At 39.4% G+C, this 14,491-nt stretch overlaps 1 protein-coding gene across 6 annotated transcripts in view; it reads left to right on the top strand.

Annotated features, from left to right (window-relative positions):
• Positions 1–14,491, top strand: part of CSNK2A1 (casein kinase 2 alpha 1) — a 41,581-nt gene that overhangs the window by 16,316 nt on the left and 10,774 nt on the right. For 4 of the 6 annotated variants that reach the window (XM_080925394.1, XM_080925395.1, XM_080925396.1 and 1 more), the window contains 7 exons: positions 3,318–3,527; positions 5,705–5,816; positions 7,646–7,747; positions 8,248–8,298; positions 9,048–9,107; positions 11,345–11,428; positions 13,789–13,899. In XM_080925394.1, coding sequence (XP_080781520.1) covers positions 3,427–3,527; positions 5,705–5,816; positions 7,646–7,747; positions 8,248–8,298; positions 9,048–9,107; positions 11,345–11,428; positions 13,789–13,899 — 621 coding nt within the window. In that variant the 5' untranslated portion in view covers positions 3,318–3,426. The remainder of the gene's footprint in view (positions 1–3,317; positions 3,528–5,704; positions 5,817–7,645; positions 7,748–8,247; positions 8,299–9,047; positions 9,108–11,344; positions 11,429–13,788; positions 13,900–14,491) is intronic. The other 2 variants (XM_080925398.1, XM_080925399.1) reach the window with 1 other exon arrangement.

The raw sequence follows: 14,491 nt of genomic DNA, 5'->3' as shown, positions 1-14,491 counted from the left end.
TATGAGTATGTATGGTAACCATGTGGCACATGTCTGGTGCTTGGTGCTTCAGTTTTAATTTTCTTTTAAAAAAAAAAAAAAAAAAAAGGATTTGTGTGGATGGAGGTCAGAGGACAGGCCAATTTTTCCATAGGTTTCAGAGATCCAAACCCAGATTGTTAGGTCTGTTCTGCAAGCACTTTTACCTGCTGAGCCTTGGAGCATAATTTTCTTAGTTCTTTATATATTCTAGATAGTAATCCTTTGTTGAATGAGATTAAGGGTTGTGGTATAGTTTGAATTGATTTTATAAGGGGTATGAGGTTGGGATTTAAACTTTCATTGGAAATGGTTTCAAAATTAAATGTGAGACAAAGATAAATAGTATTATTGATGTGACACCAAAATTGTAGACAAACAGAGTAGATGACACTCTGGGATAAATATTTCTTTAGTTTAAGTGATAAAAATGGCCAATAAACACATAAAAGGGTAGAAATAATCTTAACCTTTAGGGAAGTGCAAATTGGAATGAGCACTTGGGTGGTAGAAGTGGGAGGGTTGTAGATCCAAAGCCAGCCTGGGCTGTATAGTGAATCCCATTTCAAACCCCATCCCGGGCAACGGTGACTCAGAAATCCACCCTGGATGGTAGTGGCATACACCTTTAATCCCAACACTTGGAAGACAGAGGCAGGAAGATCATCTGTGAATTCGAGCTAGCCTGGTCTACAGAGCAAGTTTAGGACAGCCAGGATTACAGAGAAACCCTGTCTCAGAAAAATAAAAGACCAAACAAAACAAAACCCAACAGATTACAAGTCAACAGTTCTACTTGATAGCAAGGTTTCAGGTACTTCTATACCCGTGTGGGTGGCAGTATTATTCACTGTGGCTAAAATGTTGACTTAGGTCAAGTGTGCGGGCCAACAGCTGAGTAGATGAGCAGAGTACACTGCATGAGCACAGTAGAATGAAATTACAAGGCCTGCTAGAGGGTGGGCTAACATTGCACTAGAAAATAGACCAAACGTTGAAGAACAAATAGATAAGTAAAGCTGGGTACAAATTATGAGCATTTTTTCCCAATGGACATATAATTTCAGTTTGGAAGTTTCTAGAAATAGATGGTGAACTGATAGCTGCACAAGAGTATGAATGTAACCAGTGCTACTAAGTTGTACGTGTGCACATTACTAAAATGGGACACTTGTGTATTTTTATATTAAAAATGTCTGACAGTGTATAAGATGAATGCAAAGAACACTGGTGTCCTTGTAACTCAAGTTGCCCTTTATTGGGTATGGTTTGTTTCTTTTGGTGGGAGCAGTTTAGTTTGGTTTGCTTTTTTTTCTATTTTCAAGACAAACTTTCTCTGTGTAACAGCCCTGACTGTCCTGGGACCCCCTTTGTAGACCAGGGTGGTCTCGAACTCACAGAGATCCACCTATGTTTTTGCCTCCCTAGTGCTGTGGTTAAAAGTCATGTGCCATTATTCTTACAGTTATATTTCTAACTGCCTTTTAAAAAAAAGATTTATTTTATGTATATGAGTGCTCTGTAGCTGTCTTCAGACACACCAGGTGAGGGCATCAAATCTCATTACAAATGGTTGTGAGCCACCATGTGGTTGCTGGGAATTGAACTCGGGACCTCTGGTTAACCACTGAGCCATCTCTCCAGCCCTTTAACTGCTTGTGTTTGTGTCTGTGTGTCTCTCTGTCTGTGTGATGTGCTTTGCTTAGCTTATGTCTGTTTATGCGCCAGTGCACATATTTGAAGGTGTACATGTATTTGCAGTTGTTATGGTGGCCAGAGAATGAATAACTTTGGGTGCTCTCTTAATACATTTACCTCCTTTTTGAAACAGGGCCTTGATTGGTCGGCCTGGTGCTCGCCAATTTAGGGCTAAACTGGCTGGTCAGCAAAGCCTCAGAAATCTTGATTGTGTCTCCCCAGTGCTAGAATTACAGGCATGTACCACAAGTAGCTGGGGTTTTGTTTGCTTGTTTGCTTGTTTTTCACCAAGGATCTCGGAATTGAATTCAGGTCCTTTTAAAGTGCTTTACTGACTGATCCATCCTTCCAGTCCCTACCCAATGTAATATTTGGTTCTATATATTTTTTCATTTATGAGTAATTCTATGTTTATTATGTATATACACGTTGGCACACGTAGTTATTTCAGGAATTTTTCCTAATATGGTTATATATTATCAACTTTATAATTTTACATTAATATAAATCTTTAATTTGCCTGTCTAGTTTTGTCAGTATTATTATCTGTTGCATCTTCCCTGTGACACAACAGTTAAGGAAAATATGCTGTGTTGAGTTGTCATGCCTCTTTTGCTGCCTTTTTGGGTTTTGGTGTTTTGCTTCCTTTTGTCTTTTGGTTGTGTGTGATGGTGGTATTGTTTTGAGACAGGGTCTTGCTATGTAACCTTGGCTGGTCTGCATCCTGTGTAGACCAGGCTGGCTCTTGAATGAAGTTAGGCATTATGAACCAGAAAACTGCATATGTCTCTCTGAAGTTATCACACAGAAGACCCAGTACATTTTCATTAACGTGCAATAAAAGGATCAACAAGTGTTGTAGGGATTTTAGTGGAGGAAGACAAATGTCAAGGAGCGTATTTGATTGATAGCATGGTTATAAAAAAAGTACTGATTTTCCTCATACTTTGTTGTCTTGTGTTTTGTTTTGTGGGGTTTGTTTTGTTTGTGGGTTTTTGATGTGTGTTTTCAAGACAGAATCTTGGTGAGGCTGGCCTCTAACAAATAGAGTTAACCTTGAATTTCCTAATTCTTCTGCCTCTGCCTCATGTGTGCTGGGCTTTTTTCTGAAGATGTCTGTTTTTTTGTAGTTGTTTGTTTTGTGGCGGGGTGTCAAGTTGGCCTCAAACTGATGATGATGACTTAGCTGATGATGACCTAGAAATCCTGGGCTGCCTCCTAAGTGCTAGGATTATAGGTGTCTGCTGCCACACTCTGTCAGTAGTTTTTATTAAGCTTGTTCCTATACAGAGAAAGTACCAGTTTCTGTTTTTAAATTTGAAATCAAGTTTATCTTGATGTTGTGTATGAACAGTGGCATGGCTATTGCATCTACTTAGTGCTATTTATCTTCCATGTTCTCTTAAAAGGAATATCCAAACATTACATGCAGATTACAGACCACTTTGAAGAGTTGATTAGGTTCAGTATCAATTCTAGCTCAGCTGGGGTATTTAGCACAGATGTGTATTTGAGACCATTATTAATAGTAAAATAGTTTTCTTGGCAATATACTTTGAAAAATAAATTTTTTTTTGTCTTTTTACATTTTGTTTCTGCAGTGTGAAGAAAAAGGGTCTGGAATAAAGTCTTACCAACTTCTGCTTTTGAACACAGTAACTGCTAGATCTTCAAACATTAAGTTCAGCTTTGTCCGTCAACCTGTCTGACATGTCGGGACCCGTGCCAAGCAGGGCCAGAGTTTACACAGATGTTAACACACACAGACCCCGAGAGTACTGGGACTATGAATCACATGTGGTGGAGTGGGGGTAAATATTTCTATTTCCTTCTCTGTAGTCACCCAAAGTGATATACCTTGTAGATTGCTAACTGTGTCCAAAGCTCAAGGACAAGGATAAGCTTGCTGATTTGGCAGCCCAGTTTGTAGGTTTGCAGGTAGATCACAAGTGTGGAACTGGCCTGGGCTTCTGAGGTAAAAGCAAGTATGGCTCCTCAGCATTGAAGATAGGTGAAAGACTCTGAATTACCAAACTCTTGATTATGTACGGCATTTTGGGGATCAGGGTTCTGTTCCATAGTGATGATAAAGGATGAGAAGCAGGATTTAAACCTTCTGTTCTTCCCATGGCCCTAGTCCCTCTCCATGACTCCATCTTACTGTTTACATCAAATGAGGGGCTCATTTGAATGTTTATATTTTCTGTTTGAGCATGACATTTAATTGAATAGTTGTCATTTTTGTGATAAAAGCATTTGATAGTTGAGTACAAAATAAAGCAGTTTTAAAAGTGCTTTATCCACACACGCACGCTTGTGTGCGTGCACGCACCCACACTGAATATACCTTTATATACATATAACTGACTATAACTCAGCTAAATGTAGAAATCTGAGAAGCTGAGACCACATGACCTTAAATTGTAGGTCAACCTGAGCTAGTAAATCTTGTTTCATAAATAAATAAATAAATAAATAAATAAACGTTAACGCACATATATTGTATTTTATGTCTGACTCCACGTGTCTTTCTATACTCCGTAAGTGGTTAAAACTGTCTCCCTGAACTGTCATAGCATGTTTTTCATTCTAGTATGCCGTGATATTTAGCAGCAAGCAATTTTCTGCATATAAGGAGACACTCTTACCTAAGAGATATCATCAGGAACCATGGTACAAACCAATAAATGTTATCACTATTTGATAATCTTAACAATTCTATAATGTCAGAGACTTTGAACTCTAGTTATACCTGTATTTACTGCAGAAGTCTTAAGAATCTTCAAATCAAGGGCTTTACTCATAGCTCTGCTGAATTGGTACTAGGGAGCCCTTTGAAAGTTTGCATGGTGCTGTTTGTTTGTGTTAGTGTATAAGCCGTTGTATGAGAGAGCTCAGTGAACAGAAAGAGACTAGATAGTGTTAATATTGTCCATTATTCTTAGTTCATTTTGTCCTTTCTTTCTCCTTTTTAACTGCTTGAGAAAAATGAATGGCTCATAATGGTACATGCTGTATTAAGAAGAAATAGAACTTAGATAGCCTCCTTCCCTCTATTACATAGCATTAAACCTAGGGCCTTATAGTACACTGTAGCTGTCTTCAGACACACCAGAAGAAGGCATCAGATCTCATTACAGATGGCTGTGAGCCACCATGTGGTTGCTGGGATTTGAACTCAGAACCTCTGGAAGAGCAGTCAGTGCTCTTAACCACTGAGCCATCTCTCCAGCCCTGGTTCACTATTTCTGATGTGGTTGCAAGCTTTGTTGAGTTGTGCTAAATGCCATTGGTTTTATGAAGCAAGAATATATACAAATTTGTTATTGAAGAGGAAGTAGTGTGCTGTTGGAGACAAACATACTTAAGTCCCAATACAAGGTAACTATGTACACTGTGCCACTTGTACATAACAGTTTGAGATTTAAAAGAACATTTAAGAAAGCTCAATAATAATAACAATAATGATAATAATGGTAATAGTTATTGTTAATATTAGTCCTTTTTGAGATAGTATCTCATACAGCCTAGGCTTTGTAGCTGAGGATGGCCTTGAGCTTTTGATCCATACCTACTTAATGCTAGGAATATGGGTGTGTATTACCATGTCCAATTTACATGGTTCTGCCAGTTGAGCCATACACTCAAATTTTTTGGATTTTTTATTTTTAATTAACATTTGGAATATCTCTTGAGTTACATCTACTTGTAATAGAGTTGTCTGTCTTCTTATTTCTCCCTCCATTTTGTGTGTGTGTGTGTGTGTGTGTGTGTGTGTGTGTTCTTTTTTTTTTCTTTTCTCAGAATCATCTGTAGCTCAGGCTGTCTTCCTATAAACAGACCAGGATGACCTTAAATGTGGATCTTCCTGTGCTCACTTACAACGCTGGGATTACAAACATATACCACCATGTCTGGCACAAATAGGGGTTTAGAAAATTGAAAATTTGATGTTTTGAAATCATTGTCACTTTGTTTTTATCCACAGAAATCAAGATGACTACCAGCTTGTACGAAAATTAGGCAGGGGCAAATACAGTGAAGTGTTCGAAGCCATCAACATCACAAATAATGAAAAAGTTGTTGTTAAAATTCTCAAGGTGAGTATAAGAAGAGAAACAATGTCGTTATTTGGAATGTGGAATATATACATACAGATGCCTTTTTACATATGTCACCTAAAGTTTTTTCCTCGGTGTCGAGCCTACCCAGTATATCCTCTGAAGTCAGAACACTGATACTAGCTTGACAGATTGAACCTAAAGCAAGAGAAGAAATAGTTAGAATGTGATCAGAGGGAAATAAAAGCACAGGCTCTTTTTCCCAAGTTTATAATGTCTATGTTCTGTGCTTTCAGTTACGTCCTATGCTTTTGGTTTTAGTAAACAAATCATTATCTCTACTTTATAAGGATAAATAAGGGTAAATGAATGTTATATATAACATTTATAATGAATGTAACGGAGAAGCAATTGAGGAGATGCCCAGTTGTGACCTAGCGTTTACATTCACACAAGTACACATGCACATGAACCTACATACACTCTTCCCCACAAAAGGAAAGGACATAGTTGCTTCTTAGCTACAGGTGACTAGTGTCGTGTAACAGTTCAGATCTAGTGTTTCTTGATGCTTTCTTTTGCAAAGAGAATCTAGAAACCCATATTTGCATCCTGATGTTTTAAAATGTTGACTCTAGAATGAAGAGATGACTCAGTGGTTGAGAGAGTAGCTGCTCTTTGGAAGACCTGATTTCTAGCCCACATGGCAGCTCATAACATCTTGAACTCTAATCCTAGAGGATCCATTGCCATCTTCTGGCCTCTGAGGATATCAAGCACACATATTCACAAATGTACATGCGGGCAAACATGCATACATACAACTTTTTAAATAAGTAAACTTTTTACTTCAAAGTTTATTTCAAAGTAGTCAGAAATACCACACAAGTCACATTTAGCCAGTGGGCTGTCAATGTTCAGCTCTGTTAGTTGTTGTCTCATGCACTGTCCGCTGAGTGCACTGTCCTGGAGACTCACCTCAGTTCTTACAGAGCTGTCTGTTGCTGATGAGAAGTCAAAGTTCCCAAACATTTTGCATCTGCAGTACCTTTCTTGTCTCGCAATTTTTTTAGTGGTAGTTCACAGGCAAAACAAAATGCCCAACTGATAGTTGTAGCTATTAATCATTGAAAAAGACATTACATTCCTTTAAAGTACGTTCAGGAGGCAAAGCAGGAATATTGGTATGAGTTAGAAGCCACCTGGGCTATAAGAAGACCTTACAGGAAGGAATGAAGAATACCCATTCTTTTCCTCTAATATATTAAAAATTTTATTTTAACATTATTTACTTATTTTCTGGAAATCAGACAACTTTTCAACAGTCAATTCACTGTCACACAGACTCAGGAAATGACTCTCAGGTCAGCAGTGTTGGTGGCAAGTGCCTTTATATGCTGAGCCATCTCTCTGGTCCCATTGAAAGCTTGTTTTTGTTTTTTAACAGAGCCCTGGTTGTTCTGGACTTGCTTTGTAGACCAGGCTAGCCTTAAACTCACAGAGATCCACCTGCCTCTGCCTCATCAGTACTGGGATTAAAGGTTGTGCCCCTCTATGTCCAGGTCAAAAGCTTTTCTTTCTTTTCTTTTTTTTTAAATATTTACTTATTTATTACATATAAGTACACTGTAGCTGTCTTCAGACACACTAGAAGAAGGCATCAGATCTCATTACAGATGCTTTTAAGCCACCATGTGGTTGCTGGGAATTGAACTCAGGACTTCTGAAGAGCAGTCAGTGCTCTTAACCACTGAGCCCCCATATTTTCTATCTTCAGGAAGCTTATATAGAAGCTTTTTTGTATTACTGTAACTGTGAGATGCACTAGGAAATGTTTTCTGATACAGTTACACTGTTTGCTATTTCAGCCGGTAAAAAAGAAGAAAATTAAGCGGGAAATAAAGATTTTGGAGAATCTGAGAGGTGGGCCCAACATCATTACACTTGCAGACATTGTGAAAGACCCTGTGGTAAGTACAGTGATGTTAGCAAGGCCCATCAGGGCTACAGTGATGTTCAGCCCAAAGCACACTGACTTGGCTTTGTTGTCATCACCATTTACTGCTTTAAATGTTCTAAGTCAGTTAGACATTGAACCAGCTTAGGCTGTGCTTTGAAAGAAGTGATTCAGTACACATATGCACACACATCATTGCATGCACAAACTGTTACTCTTAGAAGATTGATAACACTAAAAACCAAATGTGTTAACCCATTTTGTAAATTAAAACCTACTGCCGTTAGGCAGTAGGTATGTGGTTGGGCTACTTTCAGCCTTGTGAGATTTCAGCTGTTTGGAGTTTTTCTTAAAAATTCTTCCAAAAAAAATAACTTAAGTGTATAACAATCAGAGTGGACAGGGTTTCTTAGTACTGCAATGAGGACTATCGCATCCTCTACCCAATGGTCACAAGCTGGAAACTGAAGCTGCCAGGGCTGGTACTAATGTGTTTTCTTTTTCTTCCCTTAGTCGCGAACTCCTGCCTTGGTGTTTGAACATGTAAACAACACAGACTTCAAGGTATCATAATCATTTAAAACTACTGGATTTTTAGATCACTTAGAGAGTCTTTGGGAATGCCAGTATAAAAAGAGCTTGCTTTTTTCTTGTTTGTATTAGTACTAAAGCAGTGTCTGCTTTCCATGTCTGGATATCTTCACACTCTCATTTGCTTAGTGCTCTTAGAATAACTAGGACATTTACATCTTACCACATTTATCATTCATTAACAGTTTCTGCTGCTGTCAAGACTAGTGAAGGTGATAGTACATGTTCACTTTAGGCAAGCATGTTTGAGAATGAATATATTATTTATACAGTACAAGGAATAGCATTATCCTTCAGATCCTTAGGACACTTGTTCTGTTGGATATTGGACCTAGCTCTTTAGAGTTTAAGTGCCTGGCATTTCAGCTGTCACTGAGCTGTACTCCATCCTCTAGGAGATGGGTCATAAAAGATGAGAAAAGGGCATGTGGGATTTGCTCTAACACAGACGTGGATGATACAGATCTTTGAATGCAGATCCTCAGATGGCCTTATTTGAACAGTTCTCTATTCTGGTTTAACTGAAGAACGGAGGCTCTCTTCCTTAATCACACAGTTATAGTGTTTGACATGAAGAGGTGGAGACTTGAGTAGAGAGCATTTGACAAACAAATCTTGTGACTGTGGTCAATGAACCAGTTCTTAGTTAAAATTATTTAGGATGAGGAAATTTTCATTTTCACATGTTTTATAGTTCAACTATTTCATTTGTCTTTTAACAGCAATTGTACCAGACGCTAACAGACTATGACATTCGGTTTTACATGTATGAAATTCTGAAAGTGAGTAATTATAGGTATTAAATATTTTTAAATTGATCTTTGCTTTAGAAGTTTATTTTTATTTGGTAGAGAAAGCCAGAGGATTAACTTTAATGTGTGCTGAAAGAGGGGGGTGTGGCGGTGGGTGTCAACAATAGTTTTAAAATGTTTTAGGATTAGACTCTTAGGTAGTCTCAGTTAGGAAGTGGGGCTCGATAGACCTGTAATTAGAACATGTAGGTGTTTTTAACCAGGCCCTACTCTGAACTAAGGCTGGCCTATGACTCACAAGTTAGTCCCATCCATGGAGGCCAATCTCGTTGATCTCTCCCAGCCTCCTAACTTACATTCTGGGACTCAGAGTTATGATCCATCACTCCCAGCTTTAGAATGCCTTTTTGTTGTTGTTGTTGTTATTGTTGTTGTTTTTATTCTGTGATGCATGTCAAACAGATACTTGAGCAGTTACCTGCATCCCCAGCCCTAGAATGCCTTTAAATAGTGGAAATGACCATGTGAAAACAGCTTTTTCTTAAGCATTTTTTACACTGCTGATAACACTTTATTTTACTTAGGATTCAACAAATGACACTGGACTGGAGATACAGGACTTACTGTAACCCCAGTTTGAGGACTGTCACATGTTTAAGGGTATCCTGGGCTTCAGTGATTTTCAAGAAACAAACAACTGGGATTTTGTTTTGTTTTTTGTTTTTTAAAAAGATTCTTAGCCAGGTAGTGGTGGCTTATACCGTAAATCCCAGCACTTAGGAGGCAGAGACAGACCAACTTGGTTGCAAAGTGAGTTCAAGGATAGCCACTGCTACACAGAGAAGCTATGTGTCAAAAAAATAAAAGAAAAAGACTCTTGAACTCAACCCTCAGGGTTAGTGTTCTAAGGATTGTAAATTCCTTCTTAGAGATTGCTGACTACAAGTGGACTTTGATTTCTAAAGTGATACCACAAATCATCTTGCCCAGTAGTAACAAGATTAGCTTTATAAGGAGAGAGCTTCTTAGACTTGGATAATCATAGGTTAATACTGTACTAGCTTATTTAAGACTTAAAAGTCTCAAAAGAAAGCTGGGCATGTTTGTACATGTGGTGGATACCAGCACTTGGGAGTCAGAGGCAGGAGGGTTCCTGGTTTTGAAAACAGCCTGGGTCTACATTGTGAGTTCTAGGTCATCCAGAGTCATAAAGTAAAACACTGACCCCAGTGTTCCTCCAAAAGCATCAAAAGGTCTTCTTCTGGCTCATGTGGAAAGCAGGACTTGTAGGTGTAGACATGTTTGCCCAGCCCTACAAGCTAAAAACCCTGGCTGTCCTTCAGGAAGAACAAGAACTTAGCTAATGTCATTGGTTGACAAAGGCCAGGATTGACAAACACAAAGGTGTGTTCCATTCACCTTAATTTCAGCTTATAAACTCTATTTAGATTTAATAGATAACCTAGATCAGGAGCTGACAAATTTCTTTTTTCTTTTTTTGTTTTTATTAATTTTTATCTATATGAGTGCACTGTAGCTGTCAGACACACCCGAAGAGGGCATCAGATCCCATTACAGATGGTTGTGAGCCACCATGTGGTTGCTGGGAATTGAACTCAGGACCTCTGGAAGAGCAGCCAATGCTCTTACCTGCTGAGCCATCTCTCCAGCCCCGACGAGTTTCTTTATAGGGCTGAAGTCTGTGTCCTACTGTTTATCTCTGCTGTTACAGCAAGAGAACAGCTGTGGGTGGACTGTACACAGATAGGCATGACGGGGTGCCAATAAAATACTCATACGCAAACAGATGGTGACTCATCCCCACTCTGCTACTAAAGACACTTTTGTCTTCAAATACATTGTTGGTAGGCTAAATTTTCTTTTGAGGGGAATGTGTTTGTAGAAATAACCAAGGCCCTGGATAAGTTGTGCGGTTGCTATATACTTTGAGCTTCCTGAACAGAAAGGACGCTGAGATGAGCAAAGAGCAGTGCACCTGGGATCTTCACCACTCAGGAGGGTGAAGTTTGAGAGTAGCCTGGGCTACAACATAGCAGAACCCTGTCTTTGAGGAGGGGAAAGATTTTGTAATTTGGGTGTTTGACTATGTGAACCAGTTTTTAACGACTGAGAGTGACTGTTCTACCTGATTCTCTGGATTTTTGTAAGGCTAGAAGGAAAACTGACAGGATTGAAAGTAAACAACTAAGAACAGTAACTCATGCAAGCACTTTTTTTTTTTTTTTTTTTTTTTTTTTTTTTTGCAGGCCCTGGATTATTGTCATAGCATGGGGATTATGCACAGAGATGTGAAACCCCATAATGTCATGATTGATCATGAGCACAGAAAGGTAAAGTAATAGACTGTCAAACTTCTTTTATAAACATGACAGAGTTAACACGTCTCTCTAGCGCACACAGGCCTAGATATAATCTCCAGCCTTTTCTTCTTAAAATAATCATGTTTTTAACATTTATTATTGTGTCAAGGGAAAGAAGGAGTGTGTATATGAGTGGACATGTGCATGCCATGGCAGATGTGTAGAGATCAGATGAATACTTTGGTGCTAAGTTTTCCTTCTACCATATGAATCCTAGGGTGTGAACTAAGGGTATTAGGCTTTGTGTAAAACCTGCTGAACCATCTTGGCAACCCAAAGCAGTGTCCTGTATTTTTCAAGCTACCCTGACATTCAGTTTTTAAAGTTACCCAAGCCCACCTCGCACTCAGTGATTACTGTTGTAGTTGTTGGGGATTTGGTGATTTATTCATTCAATTACTATGTTTTCTGACATATACCACATAATAGGGGTTTTGAGGCTGGGGGTATATGAGTGAACAAAGTAGACAAAAATGTTTGCCTCTGAAGAGTTTAAGTCAAGTGTGGTGACTAAAGCAATTGTGCAAGAAGTCTCAAAGCTTGACAAGCTGAACCAGGAGATTGCTCTGAGTTCAAGGCCAGCTTAGTCTACATAGTGAGACCCTGTTTGAGAGGGAAGTAAGGATGAAGGGATCAGGGAGAAGGCTGTGACAGATAACAGGATATTATAGTTTTAACTAAGGGGCATGTTGTAGTCATGATTTCCATTGCTGATACAAATTATGACTAAAAGCAACCCAGGGAGGAAGGGTTTATTTCAGCTTACAGTTATACAGCTAGTCCACCACTGCGAGAACCTGGAGGGCAGAAGCTGATGCAGAGGACATGAAGACTGGACTCTCTTACTGGACTGCTCAGTCAAGAGTGCATTACAGGCTTGCCTGTTTGCCAGTCTGGTTGGGGCATTTTCTCAGTTGAGGTTTCTTCTTCTCAAATGACTATAGCTTGTGTCAAGTTCAAATAAAACTAGCCAGCACAGCATAGTAGGATGTTCTGTGGGGTTCCAATAGAAAATGACACTTCTGGAGTACTGGAGTGGACCCAGCAATGCCATGCCAGCAAGAAATATATGCCAAGAAGTAAAAGAACTTCTGTACCTGAGTAAGCTAATAATTCTACATTAGACATTCGCAGAGTGTCCTCTAATCCAATCCAGTTTTAGCACTACCTAGACATAGCAGATTCCTGAAACTGCCCCTTCTTCCATGTGAAATGCTGGTGACAAGCCCCAGGGTTTCCTATCTATCCTTCTGAACAACTGTTCTAGCTTGAGTTCAATTAATTGGCTAGAACTTTTAGAATTTAGGTAAATAGATTTACTGATTTGGGGATTTAGCTCAGTGGTAGAGCACTTGCCTGGCAAGCTCGGGGCTCTGGGTTCGGTCCTCAGCTCTGGGGGAAAAAAGATATGCTGACTTGTTCAAAATCTTACAAATAGCAGCATGGAGAGTTGCTGAGGGCAAGACTTGTGGGGGAGTAGTGCAGAGTCTCCATGCCATGTCCCAGCATACTGCTAACTGCCACATCACTGTCTAGGAGCTCCTCAAACTCCCCTGTGGTTTTTTGTTGCATAAATGTGAAGTGTGAACAGCCAGTTAGCAATGTGGTAGGCTCACTGGGAGAACAAACAAGACTAGTCTCTTTACATTCTTCCTTCATGTGATATAACACCCATTTGAAAAGGGTATCTTCATATATGGTCTGTGCCAGAACAGATTTTCATATAAATTTCTGTGATCTAGTTTAGAAAAGAGAAACTCACTTCTTGTTGTTACCTTCAGGAGAAAAAGGGATGGGTAAACTGAATACACAGTGAGAGTTTTGTTCTCTAAGGCCTACAACTCTGCCAGACACTAAGGCTGGGAATGTAGCTCAGTGCCTAGGAACCTCTAGGATCAATGGCCAGCACACACAGAAAAGAAAATAACGTTACCCAAAAGTACGTTTATCATTTTAGGAACTTAGAAAATTGGTATAGTGAAAATAATGAGTCAGAAACCATGGATGAAAAAAATTACATGTATATATTAACATTATGATCTCACAGTATTGCATGGTGGGACAGCAAAACGAATAGCGTTGAAATAGAAAGAAAAAGAAATGAGGTCAGACAGAGGAAGGAAACCTCACAGTCATCTGTTAGAACAGGGGCTGTGTGGGGTGGTGGCATGCACACTGACTGTTGAAGTTGGTAAATGAGGATGTCCTGACACTGGTGCTGGCAAGGATGTGAGCAGCTGGGTGAGGACGCCCCCGGAGCACTCCAGTGCTGGAATGAGGTGGATTTGAAGATGCCGTGGTTATATGTGATTTGTTCTTTTTCTTTTCAGCTTCGGCTAATAGACTGGGGTTTAGCTGAGTTTTACCATCCTGGCCAAGAGTATAATGTCCGAGTTGCTTCCCGATATTTCAAAGGTCCAGAGCTACTTGTAGATTATCAGGTAAGAAGAGAATGTAAGTACGGTATTATTTCCTGTGCTTATTTTGCACATTATTTGTAGAAACATCAGTTTGTGCTTTGAGTAAGCCTTTTATCATATCCCTAGCTGTCCTTTTTTTAGACAAAATGGAGATACATGAGCTGGTATTTTGTATGGTAGTGTTAAGTTATGGTCCTAAATTTACCTAAAGCAGAACCAGAAGATACCCAATAAGAGATCCTCTTGATGTAGAAGATGTGTTGTACACACTTAATCCACCTTTTAGGAGACAGGTTCAAGGCTAACCTGGGCTATTGTGAGATTCTTTTAGAAAGAAAGAAGCATCTCTTACACGTCTGATATAAAGAGTGCCCCACCCGCCTACATACACATTCCAGTTGTGGAGGTTCACATGGATACTCTTGCACTTTGAAGGCTGAGCTAGGAGGATGATCACAAGATTGAGACCTACCTTGGGCTACAGTGTAAGACCCTGTCCTAAAAAGTAAAAAATAAGGGAAGTGGGAAAGATGCCTAACAAGTTAAAAGCACTTGCTGCTCCTGTAGAGGGACTGGGTGCAATTCCTAGCACCTGCATGGTGGCTCACAACAA

This window comes from Micromys minutus (genome assembly GCF_963924665.1).
Source record: "Micromys minutus genome assembly, chromosome: 11".
In the NCBI taxonomy this organism is placed as follows: domain Eukaryota; kingdom Metazoa; phylum Chordata; class Mammalia; order Rodentia; family Muridae; genus Micromys; species Micromys minutus.
Note: the sequence above shows the minus strand (reverse complement) of the source record. Positions and strands in the feature narration are given on the sequence as shown.